Source organism: Rhipicephalus microplus, chromosome 2 (genome assembly GCF_043290135.1).
Source record: "Rhipicephalus microplus isolate Deutch F79 chromosome 2, USDA_Rmic, whole genome shotgun sequence".
Classification (NCBI taxonomy): domain Eukaryota; kingdom Metazoa; phylum Arthropoda; class Arachnida; order Ixodida; family Ixodidae; genus Rhipicephalus; species Rhipicephalus microplus.
The window spans coordinates 157,558,569-157,576,108 of record NC_134701.1 but is presented as its reverse complement, the minus strand read 5'-3'; the positions used below and the strand labels follow the sequence as shown (position 1 = coordinate 157,576,108).

The 17,540-nt window shown below is 42.3% G+C and overlaps 2 protein-coding genes across 7 annotated transcripts in view; one reads left to right on the top strand and one right to left on the bottom strand.

Moving 5' to 3' along the window:
• The first annotated feature begins 894 nt into the window (after positions 1-894).
• Positions 895-12,820, top strand: LOC119169393 (thymocyte nuclear protein 1). The gene is made up of 7 exons (XM_037420487.2): positions 895-1,100; positions 2,186-2,295; positions 5,709-5,777; positions 7,049-7,144; positions 9,082-9,143; positions 11,691-11,881; positions 12,635-12,820. Exons 1-7 carry the CDS (start codon positions 1,052-1,054, stop codon positions 12,679-12,681), a joined length of 624 nt encoding a protein of 207 aa, XP_037276384.2. The 5' UTR covers positions 895-1,051; the 3' UTR covers positions 12,682-12,820.
• Positions 12,821-14,315: 1,495 nt separating this feature from the next.
• Positions 14,316-17,540, bottom strand: part of LOC119170652 (CD151 antigen) — a 264,301-nt gene continuing 261,076 nt past the window's right edge. For all 6 annotated transcript variants that reach the window (XM_075886954.1, XM_037421876.2, XM_075886956.1 and 3 more), the window contains 2 exons: positions 16,994-17,077; positions 14,316-15,244 (listed from right to left, as the gene is read on the bottom strand). In XM_075886954.1, coding sequence (XP_075743069.1) covers positions 15,170-15,244; positions 16,994-17,077 — 159 coding nt within the window. In that variant the 3' untranslated portion in view covers positions 14,316-15,169. The remainder of the gene's footprint in view (positions 15,245-16,993; positions 17,078-17,540) is intronic.

Genomic DNA, 17,540 nt, shown 5'->3' with positions numbered 1-17,540 from the left:
CCAAAGGGAGGTTTGGAAAAACTCTGCTGTTCTTCAAATAATATCAATAAAGCCTACTTTTTTGTCGTGTGTGCACGCAACCACAAGCAAGCCTTTTATTTCAGTCCAGCTTTGGTGTTTTACGTGGAATGGACCAAGAGTTATTCGTTTTCTGTGCACCATATTCCTTTTTTTTTGGGGGGGGGGGGGGGGCGCTTCCGGTGTGTACCGGCCAGCTGGTTTCTCGTCTAAAATGTGTACACTGTAAAAATTTAAAAAAAACGCGCTCGTTATATTGTACATTGTGCTATGCTGCTTCGGGCTGCAGTGCGGTCAGCAGCAACTTCAATAACAATAATGTCAAATAACCTTTATTTGCACGAAAAGGGGGAGGTATGTGAATAAGAAAAAAAAAAAAGAGGGAGATCATCTTCACACTAGGCGCGACAGAGAGGTACCAACACGTACGCGGAACGCCTGCCAGCCATCCGCCCGGGAAGATTGGTCGACACCAGCGCCACCGCATCATTCCACGCCGAAACGGCCGCTCCCAGGCAGCTGCTCGCGCCACTCAAAAGCTTCTAGTACATTCTAACCGAGCGTCGGGGAAATGCGCAGGAGAGGACAGTAGTCACTTTTATTTATTCAGGGGCGTCGCTAATTCCCGCAAAATTGGTCGATTGCGTGTCCGGGTTCTGGAGCGCAGTTTCCCAACTGGGATGATTGAATAACTCTGTCTGAGGATGCATCCAGTGTTTCGTTCCACATCTCAAAGGCCATGACAAAAAGTGTCACTAGCTCATGACCTCTGAGATGGCAAATGCGCAGCGTGTTTACGGCGCGTTTGCCATCTCAGAGGCTCTGACAATCACGCCGTGCGTCTGCCATCTTGGAGGGCGTCACGTGGTATATGCTGTTACCGCCAGATGGCAGCACAGTTTTCGTAAGCTTGAACTGCAAGAAAGCGCGCGTTCAAGCTTACTTACGATCTGCGGTTCAACAACTTTAGAGTTGATAGATCGAGGATTTGTAGCTGACCTCCAAGGATTTGGCTTTGTGCATTTGCTTTCAGATGCCTCCACGAAAAAAATTAAAGACGGAAGGGGCTCTTGAGAAAGGAGGTAAGTTCGTTTCCATTGACTGAAATGTGCAGAACGAGAAACGTACAACGTTGAATAGCTCAAGAAATTCATTCAGCAGTTAAATAGCTGCTCGTAAGCTACTTCGTACGAGCAGATATTTGAGACTGTTGTAGAAACTTGAAACACCGGTGATAAACTCGTGAATAGTGTTCCACCCACGTCGATTCCTGGCTGTCGCACCCGAGTCCGCTGCAGTAGCTTCGTGTTCTAAAGCATAGCTTTGCGCATATGTTCGTGCAGATGTAGTATTATGCTGCTAGTAGTTAGAGCCGTGACAGCATGACGTAATAAACGTAATGACTCACAGATTTGTCGTATAACAGGTGCAACAAAACGAAGGTGCTTCGAAATACTTCTCACATGGTTTACGCTCGCCAGATTTACCTGTGCCAATTTTGATGAAGTGTTCAGATAGCGTCTAACTAAAAAAAAAACTGCTTGTTCACTTTCTTGGATAATCCAACTAGCGCAGCTGAGAGCACGAAAGGAAACACTCGAGACTGAAGCTTTGACTTGAGGCTTTTTTTATATAGTAAGCAAATCGATGTGCATTGCATGTGTGTGATCGGTCTCTTGTCCTTTTTTTAATAGATAAGGTCGCCTTTTTCTAAGCTCTCAGTAACTCCTCTTGACGCGATCGAAATGTAGAACATCACCAAACATAGAAGATTTTTTCTTTCCATAAGTACACTTGATATTCAGGAATATGTTCTTTCCCTTCCAGGTTCCTGCTAAACTGCTTTTCACAGACACAGTTGTTTTTTTAAGTAGAAATGTTTGACAGTACACGCTAATCATTATTTCTACAACCAGCACGATAGTATGTACTTGGTGAAGCAGAGGAAATCTCCCATCACTTTGTACACTCGTACCACTTTTTACTCTGTATAGCTAGTCCCAAACCATTAAGAGGAGATGCATGGGCACAGTTATTGCCAAAACACCTTCACGAGTCTGCATTTCAGTGTAGCTTACACGATCCACCACCTCCTTTTTTCAGTTATCTATATATGGTGTCTATGGCAAGGCTTGATTTTTTTTTTTTTGCCTTTCTCTGTTTCCAGGCCAGCCAGAGAAACAAGCATCAAAGGGTACACAAGAAAAAGATGATGTAATTCACTGGCTGCTCAAGTCTGAACCTGAAAGCCGCATAGAAAATGGTGTAGATATGAAGGTATTATGTTTGTGAAGGCTTCGTTGGTATACATTATTTTGTTCTACTAAAAGTACTTGTTTGTGCTAAGGGAAAGTTGGGAAGCTCGAAACCACTGGGACTATACTTGCGAGCCTCACAGCACCCTAAATAATTTATTGTCATAATTTCCAATAGCCACTTTCAGTTTTGTTTCCTAGAGGTAGCACTGTGTCTTGACAGGTAAGCAACACCAACCGCACAATGTGACGTTTTGGTCCCCGCCGCAGCTCGCTTGGTTATTTCTTATGTAACTACATCAGTATTCATCAGTTGTCGTCATGGCTACTAGAGGCACTGACTAACACCCCCGGGTTAAGGGCCTATATATACCCCATAAAGCGGACGACAGGATGACTGCCACTGAAGCTGATTTGGTACAGCATCGGGTGCGTCATTCGAAGGTCGCAGGTTCAGTTCCTGCCGGCGATAAGAGATCCTTTCGTCCATTTTACTTTCTTCACCTTCACGTCATAATTACTGCATACAACGTCCCCTATGCTTTCCTTGACTGTTCAAAGTGCCCTTCTTTCGTATGTGAGTACTGTCATCATTCATGCTCTTTTGTCTGCTTGTTCCTCTTAATGTCACGATGGCTGCATTTCAAGGGGCAATCTGGAAGAACACCTGCATGGTTAGATTTATGTACACGTTGAGGAACTGAGTGGTGGAAATTAATTCGGTGTTTTTCAGTTATGATGCCCTTTATAATATTGTGGCTTTGGTACATATGACCCATAAATTATTAAAGGGACCAACAATTGGCCAGAACATATGATTAGGTCCTGGTGGAAATAAAAAGACCGTGAATTATAGAGACAATTTTTGCGATATAAGTAGGATTCTTATTTACAAATCATGTTTAAATGTAAAAAAAAAGATATGTCGCACAGCCTAGTGAAATGGCCTTAAAACTAGATTATGGAGTTCGCTTTGCTAACATTGCTGTACATGGTCTGATGCGTTGTTGCCCACCATACCTATTGTTCAAAATTCGACAATGTATATTGTTATTCAGCTCCACTTTATTCTCTGCTGCTTATGAGGTGAAAGATGTTGCGTACTGAGAAGCAGTGCTGCCTTTGTGGCAACTTGTAGAATGCCTCGAGCACTGGTGTGTGCACAGTGAATCACCGCACAGAAACACTAATCGATCTCGTGCTCACGTCAAGCCATAGGTCAGAAAAAAAATTGGAGCTCACACTGAGACTCACTCAACAAATATATTCGGCTCTGAGGGCTCACTCAGACTCACCAAAATTTTTCTCAAGTGGACTTACTCAGACTCGGAACTCATCAACGGACTCATCAACACATCATCGGGCTCGAACTCATCGTTCAGCTGAACTCACTCAGACTCGGACTTACACCTCGACTTTAGTCTGAGCGAAGAACTACCATTTTTCGATCTTGGTGACGATGCTCTTTAATGCTAACATCTCACATAATCGGTCCTGTATGATATGCCTTTTTACTTATACTTTCAAATACAAGTTGTCAGTAATTCATTAAGGACATTTTTACAGCAAAAGCTCTCATGGAGACACAACAAGGGCCATAAGTGTCTGCACCACCGTCACCAGTGTCCATAACTGCTATCGCATGAAATAAGAAAAGAAAAATGAAATAAAAAAAATATTTAGGATGGAATGGGGTTTACACCTGGGCCCTCTCCATGGCAGCCCTGTGTTCTATCACAGAGCCACACAGGCTCTTGAAATTCCTTTCCAAAAAAACCGTGTGCAGGAACCAAGTTAACATAAGTAATCCAGTGTGGTTGAAGGTTCAAATAACAACCAGGCGTCACACAATGCGAGTTGTGTAACCAGCAGTGCTTTGATAACCACGCCAATGGTGCGAGCAGGTGAAAGTTGCCACATCCTGCTACATTCCAGCAGAAAGCAGAAATCTTATTATTTTATTCCTGCGTGTGGCAAAACATTGCTTTAGTGACATTTCAAAGAATAACAGTGCAGCATGTACTTAATGTAACTAATTATTCTATCAAATTCTTAAATTTCTTTGTGCAAGGATTTTTCCAGCACTTTAGGATACATCTTTATATTTAGGTACGACTTAACAAGACAGGAAAGGCGTCACACGGGTGACCGAAGCAGGGCAGCCTATGGACTTTGTGACTGAAGGACTAGTATGCCTCGTGTTCAAATATGTGCCCCAACGTCGGGGTATCACTGTTCATTTGGCTGATGACATTGATGTAGAGCACGCACATCTGTGCAGGCTTGTGTGCACATACATTTTTGACATGGCCACTGCCTTTTTAAGTTGTACAGCACTGTGGAGTCAATTCACAAGCTAATGTTTCCTGCCTAAAAAGAAGAGGGGGGGAGGGGGAAGGGGCTCAGTGCACCGCTGTTTAGCAATGCAAACTACCCTATACAGCTTGGGCTCTAACTGTTTTGGTGTTGGATAAAAGCAGTACTTCATGATATTATGTCTTTTTGTGGGAAGGAAACTTTTTACTTGATTGACTGCAATAATTACAGTGACCGGTGAATCTATGTGCTTCAACAAACTACTGCTTTTCTGTTTTTTTGTTCTTTTTCATAAAAATTGGCATGGCTGTTTGTTGTCGTTAACTTCGAGAAGAAGTCATGCAGAGTGCCTGTTTGAATATGTTACTACCGTCAAGATTTATCAATTTCACTTGCGACAAAGGCCTGTGAAAATTTGCCCAGAACATACCCGCTCGCACACATATTTATTTTTTCTATTATCACGAATTTAGATAGACATAGCTGAATAGCTTGAACACAAAGGACCGGTTGAATAATAAACCCTATATATTAACTGCCCAAAAAAGGGCAACCTAACGACCCTCTTTATGAAGCAAGACAAGCATATGCAATAGACCTTCATTATATAGGACGCACGACTGTCGTCACGATAACTGCTTTCTGGATAGGAAAAAAAAAATTTGTGCTATACTCATGCAGCTTGCGCTTTCGTACAGTAACTAAAACATTGGAAATGCTTTGTTTAATAATAACAAATTTGAACTGTGTCGCAGAAAAATGTGAGGTGACGGATGGTTACTGCGCTGAAGCTGTTTGGGCACAAGGAAATGAAGATCATTTGGTTAATTTTATCTTCTGAAATTTTATGAATAAACATACATCTATGTGATCCAGTAGTATAGCCAGAAATATTTCTTGCCGCGGGAGGGTTCAACTGTACTTTATGTAGGTTCATGCATGCATTTAAATGTGTGCGTGTGTATAAACACCAGCAGAATTGACAATTCTCGAGCGGGTGGGATGGACCCTCTAATCCCTCGAGGCGATCACGCTTGTAACCAGCATCAGTTACACGCTTACAGTGCTCTGTCATTCGCTCTGCTGTCTTCCAACCTCGTGTCTCTCCATTCTCCCCAGTTCAGCATTGATGACCTAATCAAGTGCCCCAACAGCACATCATGCTGGGATGGAGTAAGAAACTATCAGGTAAGCCATTAAGTGCAAACCCGCTGTTTTCAATGCTTGTCCAAGACTGTGGGTACACTGGAGGTGTATATGTTGTGTCATGGTTATTTATGCCATACAACACTTTCAACAAAGAAGTGCTGTACTCATAAGTGTGCAAATGAGGGGGGCAGCCTCTTGACCTAGTCACCTAGGAGACGAGGGCCCAAAGTCTGCCCCATAGATTGACTTAAATGGAGGTAGCACTGCAACGAATCTAGCCTTCCCCCTCCCCTCAGAAGGGGAACACTGCACATGCCTATGACTGTTCTAGATTTAGGAAAATCCTTGGAAGTGGGTTGTCACGAAAGCCATTTCAACAGTCTTCTTCAAGGCGCCAGCTGCCTGCCTGAGCACATATATGGTGTGTGTGCTTTTCGCACTCTCTCTCAACCGCAAGAGTCAAGTAGGAGAGGGCAAATAGGAAAACAGGGAAAACTCACCGTGTCAGATGGATTCTACAGCTCCTTTTGAAACATTTATAACTGTTAGTTGTAGTGTATTACCATAAAATATCGAGCACCTGCTCTTTTCGAAGAAATAGGAAATATGGATCAATGGACCGATCTTTCCTGACTTCAGTCAGAAAGCATTTCTGATTTCATTGTAAAAAGCCTCTTTAACTTCCTAGTAACATGGAAGAAAATTAGTATGTGAATCTCAGTATGGTTTTCTGGTTGGAGAGGCACAGAATCATCTGGAACGGCAGGCACTAACAGCACTTGTTTTCACACGCAGTAAACTTTTTTTTTATGAAATTTACTACCAACTATAGCAGAACAGTAAAAACCACTACAAGCCTCACATTACTATCGATATGTAGGACTAGGTTCATTTAATCGAAGTTGTCTGATTGCCAAATCAGTTAATTCAAATAAATTTTCTAGCCATAACGTATGGCAAGAGGTTGCGTGAGCCAAGATGCAATTCTTGCTTTGTAGAGTGTTGCAAATAAAGGCTTATCGTGGTGTCTTAAAAATGAAGTCGCTACCATTTATTCAAACTCTTCACAGCCACTGATTCTTGTTTTATTCAAACATACTATAATCAGACATGCTATAAAATACTATTCCAGTTGTAATAAACCCATTTTCATCGTATGAATGCAAACTGGTTCTTGAGCGAACATATTTTCAGTCGAAACAGGTTTTGTTGTTCTCTTATGTGTATGTGAAGAGCCTTTCTGTTTTCTTTCTTACGGCAAGTATGAACTGCTTGACTGAAGTCTTTGTGGTTTCCTACTTTATTTCCAGGCACGGAACATTTTACGTGACCAGATGAAAGTTGGCCACCTGTGTTTCTTTTACCACAGCAATTGCAAGACTCCCGGAATAGTTGGCATTGTCGAGGTATGGACATGAACCACGTAGTCTGATGCAAGACTTGCGTGTCATGTGAAAGGAACACTAAAGGCAAATATCAAGTCGATGTTGGTGGCTGAAATAGCGGTCCAGAAACCTCGTAGTTCTACTTTTGTGTCGAGGAAGTGCTTATTTTCAAGTAAAGTCTGGTCTGTATGTGGTTCGTGGTGCGTATCGCGTTAGTGCACTTCAAATCATCCGTCTGATAGCCTGGCCTTTCTTATGTCACTGTTGCGATGCCCAACGTTGCCCCCCTTTACTGCATGGCCTCCGACATTAGTAGCAGCTGAGCAAAAGTAGCGGGAGCTACAGCAGCAACAACGGCCATTGAACAATTTTCTGTTTGCTTGGTTTAACTTAGCCCTGCTAGACAGATTCGCCTATCCAACCTAATCAGGCAAAAATGCAATTTTTGAACCACCCACGCCATTCGTCATAGTAACGCCAGTTTTTTTTTTTTTTTTTTCATGAATCAAACAGAAACAACCAAGTAGCATTTTATTTAGTCTGTTGATGCACAGAAGGTTATTTTTTTATTGCAACTAGTTTGATTACTACTGATTAATCACAGTCAGACACTCCCACGTCATCATCATCATTGCCAAGATGTCCCATTTGTGGTGCAAGTCATGTGATACATTGAGCTTAATTTCTCAGTAAGTAGGGAACTTCTGTTGATATTATTGCCAGTTTTGATGCTGTCATACATTGAGGTTTCACTCTGACGTAAATTGTTATTTGCCTTTAGTGTCCCTTTAATCTTCTTGCTTGACTATATACAAATTTTCACATCAACAGGGTACGGACAGCAAGCTGTAAGAATACATTTAGTTTCCTAGCAGTTTTTGACGAAAAGCATGCTGCTCTTGAGACGTTAACTTGATAGGGGCATTGATCACCACTGCAAGTCAGTATCATACACAACCGCAGAAGAGCCTTCTGAATGTTCTCAGTACTTTTCGTATATACAGTAGACTCTCAATAAACAGAACCTGAAGGGACCGAGAAAATGTGTTCCATTTAACAGGGGTTCCGTTTACTGAGAGGTGAAGTGGGTTGCAGCATTCAAGTATGAAACCAATCTTATCAGAGGAAATTGTTCCATTTAAGCAGCAGCTCCATTTGACAAATTTCCGTTTACTGAGAGTCTGCTGTATTTCTGCAGACTTGAGGGGTGTATACAAAATTACAGCATCAGTATAAGAATGTACTTCAAGATACTTGCAGGCTTTTAGGTGGTTTTTCTAAACTAACAGCGTTATGGATGCACACTTGCTAAGAGTTGGATAACCAATTATATTTGCATCGCCAGCAACATTTGACTTTTGTGCATTTTTATGCTGGTGTGCACCAAAACTGCATCTATATAGACCTTGTATGTTCTTATGCTTAATTTTTTTAATTAAGTGTATATAAGGAGAGGTTGGTGCCAGAGCATGGTACCGGCTACTCCTCTGATTTTGCACAACAGTCGTCATTGCATATTAGCTAACAAACACAAGGCTATAATCTTCGTATATAGTATACTATTGTAGTATGACATTAATTGTAGTGTTGCAGTGCAGCAAATGTGAGCACACATGAGAGTGCTGGGATTCCAAACTAACAATGATAATAACTGTTAGGATGCAACTTACCGAAATCACCATATGATTATAAGAGAGGCTGCAATGAAGGGCTCTGGAAATTTCGACCACTGGAGGTTCTTCAACGTACACCTAAATCCAAGCACACGGGCCTCAAGCATTTTCGCCTTCATCAAAAATGCAGCCACTGTAGCCAGGACTACATCCTGTGGGACTGCAAACTTTGTGGCTTTCACACCTGTTACTCAAAGCAAATGCGAATAGCTTGTGATGCATGCGGCTTCCTGATAGAAACAACAGGAAGTATTTATTCTCAGTGGTATCCTTCCTTCACACTAGGTTGTCAAGGAGAGTTATCCGGACTACACACAATTTGACAAGAAAAATAATCATTATGACAGGTAAGCTGAGCTGCAGTATATGTGTATGGTGTACGTTAGCTTCTAGAAAGAAAGTGTTGTCTTATTTCATAGCTGCTCTTATAACCCTGCTTTTTGTTTCACGTCATTAGTTTTCATGCCAATGAAAAATGCAAGTAAAGTCAATTGAAGATTGCCACTCTTTTACTCTGTCTCTTGATTACTCTCTTAATTTATATCTGTTATGAGGGTACCACTGCAGTAAACTATCAAGGCACCCAGCCTATCAGAAGCATATTTAAATTCTCTGAGGACCTATTTCTGCAATTTTCTTTGTATCTGCCTAGTTCAATTCATAGAACAAATATCTAATTTGTTTTGTGCATACTCTCTAATATTTTAATGAAGAAGTTCTTTTTGTACTGGCAATGCGCAGTATAAAAAATGCTGGTTGGTCGTCAGGCTCTCTTCCTTGCCTGCAAGGCGGAGGGTTTGGAGGCCCTGGCTGCAATCCCACTGCCATCAGGGAGAGCCTGTGTGCGCTGGACACGCAGACGTAAGAGGCCATCATGGTCTCGTGAATCACGCCCAATGTGCACCCACAACACAGTGTTGGCGGATGAAGGGCCAGGGCAGCCACGCTTCTCAATTCCGTCTTCCGCAATCCTCAATCCGTCACATTCGTCAGCGCCGCCCAATACGGTTCGTCCGACCGGTTCAGGGCGATCGCGGTAGGTTACGCAGGCAACCTCTTTCATGCCGCTTCGGGGTGGGGCTTGTCTCAGGTGGTGTCAGAGCAAGTGGTGGTGGCCCTCGCCCTCCCGGACGAAAGCAGACCATACATCTATACGGATTTCAGGGAAGCGGTCCGAGCCTTCGTCTTGGGTTCGATACTGGTGGAGGCCTTCTTGCTTTGTGGCAAGAGGGTCGGCCCCCACATCATCACTTGGTTTTCCGCCCATATGGGGACTACGGTATCCTCCGTCATTCCCAACGCAAAGAGCTAGCCCACGCTTGCGCGGCAACTTACTCACCACGCCGGTCAAGCGGTGCTCGCATGTGTGGACAAGGGGTTCCACAAGGACACACGCCAGACATTCAACGAGATGACGAAGCACTATAAGCTCAGCAGGAGGGTCTATCCATCACCTCAGGCCAAGCTCTTCAGGCTTCATTCTTCCACCCTTCGCATGTTAAGGCGCGTTTGCACTGAAGTGACATGACACTGACACGACGCCGACGAAGACATGAGGCAGACGCAGACCATCGGCTGACGAGTCACCCGCCGACGAAGTCACCAGACACCATGGTTACACTACATCGATGATGACGACGCATCAAGAGGCAGCATATCGTCGTAGTGTAACATGATGACAGAAAAGACCAGCAAAACACATTAGTAGACCTGTCGTCGGGATTGAGCGAAAATTGGCCCATATCTTTGCTTCAAAGGATCACGAAGGGGGAAATCTTAAGGGAGATAACAATGCCCCCTTCGAGGCTTCCAGGACGTTTGAATAGGCATCTTGTACACCCCACTAACGTCTTTTTTTTTGCTTCCCTTTTGTGTATCCCCACCCCTGTTCCTGGACGCTGAGAATTATGGCTGGGGCTGCGCTGTGGGCATAGCCGGAGAAGGACAATAGCAGAGCAGGGTGCATGGCTGATAATGAGGTGCAGATGTGCATGTTTAGTCGGCGTCGCTATGTGTGCCTCTAGTGTGACTACAGAATCGGCGAACGAAAGGTTGCGAGTACCACAAGGCGCGGACGGAGTCTTCCAGAGACCGTCGGCAGAGTGTTTGTGTCGTTGCAGTGTAAATGTCATGACGACAAGACAAAAAACACTCCCAAAGACAGTCGGCAGACCAAAATCAGTGTCGTGTCTCTTTAGCGTTTTTACAGACTGTGTCCTACCCCTGTTAGCCAGGGTCAGCAAGTACACAGACTACTACGAGTCCGATTACCCATATTGTGTAGATCCCTTCTGCACTTTAGAACACATGCTCTGGCGGCGTCCCTTCTTACGGGATAACAATCGTTTCACCGCAGAAGCAGAGTGAAGGAGGCGCTCCGACCTTGCTGCTTAGCTGTGGGCTGTCCAGAGGGCCCACGACGCAGTGGTCAGGGGCCCCCTGCCCGCCTCGACGTGGGAACTGCCCACGGCGGCTCCACCCTCAAAGGGCACTTTCCTAGTCACCCCTCAGGACCTCAGTAAAGTTCATTGTCTGTCCATCTGTATCGAAAAGTAATGCATCAATGTCTAAGAACTGTGCATCATATAATTGTCTTTATCGTTCATGTACTGTTCTTTTTTTTTGTGCAGCGATTCTCATTCAAGGCAGCCTGCACTAGCAGTAGGCAATGTTTTTTTTATTATTATTGTGCATGAAATTTTCTAAGCTCTCATTCCTCCCGCTATTCACAGCAATGCAGCGATAAATGCGGAATCTGATTGTTGAATTTAGTTTCGTCATTCAGGCTTAGTGCACTTAAGGGAACGTATGTATTTTCCAAAACTATTTGCTTTATTTTTCTTTCTCCCAACAAAAGTTTAAGTTGCAAACTTTTTTTTTTCTCCCGACACAAGCCTCAGCACAACTGAAAAACCGAGGTGGTTCATGGTCGACGTGAAATTTGTCCGCAAATTGGAACGCCCGATCACTTTGCCAGAACTGAAGAAACTTCACGAAAAGCATAAGTCGCAAAATCCCAAGGGTCCTTTGGCAAACATGGCTCTGGTTGCAAGATCACGACTCTCAGTACAGCCAGTCACGAAAGGTATTTCAGTCTGGTTTGCATGCGAAGTGTCTGCAGTATGGCAGACTAGTTAACACAGGTGTTCATCACTAAAAATTATTGTGAGCCTTTATGTGCACGTGATCTTAGTCATCTGCATATGACTGCAATCACTTCATATTTTCGTTTCTAGCTTGCAGGCCATTTTTGGAATACAGCTTTCACTCACTGACTAAAGCTATTGCATCTTTAAAAGTAAAGGTACTGTACGGTACCAAGTGCTTGAAATATGCAAAGTTTTCATACTGGTTACATGATGATGGACACTTTGTGCAAGCAAAGCCACAAAACACAGTTCTAGAGAAGAAATAAGTTTATAGAAAAAAGATGGAGCCCGCCCCTTAGTATGCCTTCCACAATTGAAAAGTAGTGATAGAATTACACGTATAAAATTTAACCCAAGCTGGTTGAAAAAGTTATAATACTGTTTTCTATTTCAATTTAAACACTCATGGCATCACTTATCTTATACTCAAGGACAATTTTTCGTAGTTGCATAGCCAAAGATACACAGCTGAGGCATGCTTGTGATAGTGCCTGTACCGCATTCTGTTGCTTCAAATTTAAGTAGTTGCTTTTTCACACTATAAATACGACAGATACTTGTACTGAATAATATTGCACTGTGCTTAATAGCACAAAAGTGTCTTTTTGTTTATGTGTGTATTAGATGGAGCTTTGTGCGGCGCGACCTTCTTCCTTACTCTTCTTTTTATTCTTTGTGGCCTATTACAGAAGAATGGGACTTCATCCTCAGCCTGGAGAAGTCTTCATTGGAGTAGTGTTTTTGGTAAATCGGCAGCTATCTTTGCTCAAGACAAACCTGCGGTAGCTAGCCGTCACCTAAGGGCACGCATTTCTGCCTAAAACATCTTGGCAGCGTAAAGGTGTTTTAATAAAAATATACGAGAATGTTTCGCATCCTTGCCTCGTGATCAGTTTACACTGCACATTTAGGTACAGCAGTAGAATGCTTTATTTTCAATGAAAATTGTTCGTTCATGCTACTGCATGGGGCAAATCTTTTGAATTAATGAGTAAGTAAACGACTGTTACGGGCAGGTGGTGCACTGATGCTATTGTAGCGAATGAGTGACCTTGCAGACCGGCGAAGTCTCTGTCTTCCCCAAGAGAGAAAGCCCGATTTGACCATTGATCAGTACTATTTTGATGACTCGCTCGAACGGCAGTGCGCGTAGGCCCTTGGCTGTGGCACCTGTCTTGTGCAAGTTTTACTGTCTCATTCTTTTTTTATGCGTCACCGGTGCTGCTGCCACTACACTTTCTTGAATTATTTGGGATTGAAAAAATAAATGTATTACTTTGACCATGATTCTTCTGTGTAGGTAGGTCAAAATTGTGCTAAAACAGAAGAGTGCCAACTTCTTGTGTGCCACCTCAGGCTCTGTAGGCACAATTGGGTACGTTGACAGTGCGTCAGAAGCAGAACCCATGATGACAATGATATTTACTTTGTGTTTCGTATTTCGTGAAAGGATTGAAGTGAGGCTTTCCTTGCAAGTCTCACTAAAAAATTAAGGGCTCTTTATTACTGAAATGTAGTGTGCATAGGCATAATGCTGAATTTGGGAGTGTGGCATCCGTCAATTGTGCTATCTGCTGCTTATGCTCTGTACAGAGCTTTAGAATGCAGAACACAGATGCGGTGTCAAGGTGGTATTGATCACTTGGACGAGGGAAAATAGTAAAGTGCCAAATGTCTCAGTCCACTAATTTGCACGTGGGAAAATCTTGGGTGTTCTTCTCACCTTATGGAGTTGAACCCATTTTTGTAAGAGGCTTTAACATACCACAGAGTATAAAAGACACCAGTCTGCCTACACCAAAACAGTGGTTGACCAGAAAATATGGGCGTAGTAGCTTGATTATATTAGACACCTCATATAAGGGACAAAAACTACTGCCTGGTGCGTGTATTATCAAAAGGCCCTTCTGTACAATTGCTCCTGTAGTTTGCATCTGTGGCATCCTGAATACAATGCAAAAGTTTTTTTTTGTTATGCATAAATTATTTCATTTCGATTTGTGCTTAGTAAGCACAAATATATGGTTAGTAAGCTATCAAGAATATAAGGTAATATCAGCAGAAACCAGTGCTTTTGTTGGTATCTTTCTTCATTTTCTGAGGACCAAGTCATTAGTCTTCTAAGTCACAGATGTACTACTCTGTTTCTAAATCTTTATCAAAACCTCATTGGAAGCATAAAAATAACATGAGAAAAGAAAAACCTTTGCAACATCAAAAGTTAATACGAAACTTCTAATTGGATTTCCAGAAGTGAAAGTAAACTGTTTTTTCAAATGAGTCAGTGCAGCACTTTAATGAAGCATGCACAAGTTTGGATTGTAGTGATGTGTTGGTGTAACCGGGGGAAGAAAAACAGCAAGCCACTGATTGCAACATTGAGGAAACAATTTATTTACATCTAACAGTCACTATCCTCACAGGAAGGCTAAGCACAGTTTATAAATATGTAACGCTACAGATCCTATACAGAATCAGCTGCATGCGACTCCAACACCTCTGTACACTGAGGCCTTCTCTCATATGCCTTTTTTGTTGTTGGTTATTGATTCTGTCAGAGAAGAAAACAAAACAGCACGCGCTCAGAAGTAATGATGAGTTGACCACCGACGTTGGCTTAGCACAACCTTGACACAAAGCTTCACAATATGTGTTGAGTAACACTAAATTACACATTGCATTTCACAGCATTTCAGAACACTTATGTATGTACAAACAAGCAAAAAAATGAAATAAAAACAATTGAACACAAGATGACACAGAGATTCTTTCCTTGGTATATAGCGCACCAAATAAATAAACTAAACAGCTCCACGACCCAACTATGTACAAATCAAAGGCCCAAAAACTCCCTGTTCTTGCATACTAAGGGCGCATCACCTTTTTCACTCTGAAACAGAAGTTAAACCTGTCAGAGCGTCTTTCTGTCACACAACAACAATTGTCACCTGGCTTGCTTGCATTTGCTTTATTGAAGAGTGGAATCACTACTGTTCTGCCAAGAAAGCTGTGCCACACTGATAGCATGTAAACCATTCACCAGGCATGTGGAGTTAAACTGAGAAGATGCAGGCAAGGTAGATAATGGTAATCATGCTATGACAGAAAGACACCAGAAGCAATGCAACTTTTTTTTAAGCATGGTATTGTGCATTTTGTGCTGCACAAATCCACCGTCCCTGATTTGCAGCTATTACTTCCTTGAAAACCTTGCAAATGCAACATCAGTAGTACTGCGGATGCCTCCTGTAGTCCCGTAACCTCAAGTACAGACAGCAGGAGAATATCATGCCAAAAACCTGGGGGGGGGGGGGGGGGAGGAAGGAAAAATAAGAAACATAAGCCAGATCACTCAATATATATTGCTCAAGTATTGAAACTAGACGTTTCTTCATTGTGTAAATAGGCGTGTGCAATGGGACAATGGGTGGTGGTGAATATTTGATCTACAAGTAGCAAATGAAAGCTTGTGTGTATCTCAGTTTTAATGACATCAGAGAGCCTTTAAATGTCCCTAATACAATGCACAAGTGATGCCATAAGTGGGAAAGGTGCATGTCAGTTGATTCTCACACTAACTGTTTGACTGTGTGCTCACATCTGTCAGATAACATTTTGGAGTATAGTATGTGGTCATAGTCCCAGTTAGTGGTGTTGAAGCTGCGGTAAAATATGCATTTTGAATTGATATTTCTCTAGAAATAAATCATGCGAGTCGTTCGAGTGAGCTGTTTTCGCACGCTTGACTGGCTCAAAAAGCAGCGGGAGGGGAGGGGGGTCAGCAAGGCTATGGAGCAGCCCCGAATGTGGGATTCTGCATGTACCTATGATTGCATCAGGGGAAACAGTGCAGTTTGCTTTCTCAGTGATAGCACGTTTATGTAACATTTTTATTATATTGCGATTCTTTTTGCACTTTCCTTAAGCTTATTTAATTAACCAATGGCATTCGAAGTCATTGTGGGTGTTGCAGGCTTATTTTTTCTGTTTTCCTGGAGGCAAGAAAGATACTAGTATTAGCCTGCAGGTAAACACAGTACTATAGCTGTCTGAATACTTGGCGATGCATAGTTCGCAGGCAGACCAGCACAAATGCACACAAAAAACGATGAAGACACGAGACTTCAACTAAGAGTTCATTTTTGGAGTCGCCTTGCATATTTATGGGCAACCATTCATATCGGAGAAGATATCGCCTTCTGTCCTGCATCTTCTTGGTTTCTTGTTACGTTTGCACTAGTCTACTTATGAACTAGGTAAATACGAGTGGACTTTGAGAACAGCAAGCACCAAGTCAAGAATAATTTAGTCATGGATTTGTTTGCTGGAATAGTCGTGGACCAGTTGCAACCTCTAATACTCTTTGCTAAGGCCACCAGCTGCAGTAATTTAATGCTGACTTCCATGTTGAGAAAAAATGTCAGGGGGAGTTGGAAACTTGGTGGCGGTGAGAAATAATTTAACAGGAAACATAGCTGAAGCCAACTCTACGATAAGTGGGCTTTTCAAAACATTGGCTTCAGCGACATTTTCTTTTCGGTCGTTTCTCACAGTTCCTGTGTAAAGTGAGGTTTTTCGGGGCATCCAATGTCTTTTGATATATAAACCATTAAGAAGCATCCTACATGCTTTTACTTCTCCCCTACACTCATTTAGGCTTTTTATTATTAGCTTTTGAATTAAATCTTACTTTTCAAGTGCCAAACTTCAATTATAAAAATTATTTTCTCATTTTGAAGCCAGTTGTAGTCTTTGATGATGCCTCAGTACTGCTTCTCCAAATAAGGAAGGCAGAAACTTGCCCCCGATCTCTCAGTAATAACATAATCTCAGATATACCAGTCTTTTTGCAAAATGAAACAATTCCTACTGATCAGTTCACAAAATATTTGTACAGTTTACTTCAGCTGATTTTTTTCTGTAGCCTGGATATTATAAACTAAATGTGAATGCGCAAGCACTGCATACTCCGAGGACAGTTCCAACTCTGAATATTGACAGAAGCATCTCTTTAATAAGACTGCTGTTGTAGGAGAGTTCACTTTTACCTGAACAAGGCATATTCCAAGGCCAACAGCTCCTATGATGATTAAATGCTCCCGTATCTGTTCATCAAGTGCATTGATGCATCCCTGAAAAAGAAAAACAAAATTTTTAAGCCATGGCAGTTCAGTGACTAAGGCGTTTCACTGCTAAAATCTCGGACGTCAGTTTGAATTTAGTTCGCAGCATCAGGAATATATCAATAAGGGAGCAATACAAGGACACTCGCGCATTTAGATTTAGCTGCACGCAAAGAATCAGGTGCTCAAAAATTAATCTAGAGTGCCCCAATATGGTGTGCCTTGTACAATAAAAGCACATTGATTCGACATCCATTTGTTTAAAAAATAGAATAATTTGGATGCATTTTCTGGTCCCGGCAAGCCTCTGTATTGTATAGTGGCAATGAACTCGCTAATTTGGTAATATTTGGCCGCAGCTTGGTCATTAAGACAATTTTCAGAGTTTCGATAAATGATAATTCGGTTAATTCAGACATTTTTTCCAGTGCTGCATAATCGTAATTGACAAGTTCTTACTGTAATCATGCCT

Coding starts and splice junctions, on each gene's coding strand:
- LOC119169393 (XM_037420487.2), top strand. CDS start 1,052: ATGCCTCCACGAAAAAAATTAAAGACGGAAGGGGCTCTTGAGAAAGGA. Junction 2,296..5,708: donor AAAATGGTGTAGATATGAAG/GTATTATGTTTG, acceptor CATTCTCCCCAG/TTCAGCATTGATGACCTAAT. Junction 9,144..11,690: donor AAAAATAATCATTATGACAG/GTAAGCTGAGCT, acceptor TCCCGACACAAG/CCTCAGCACAACTGAAAAAC.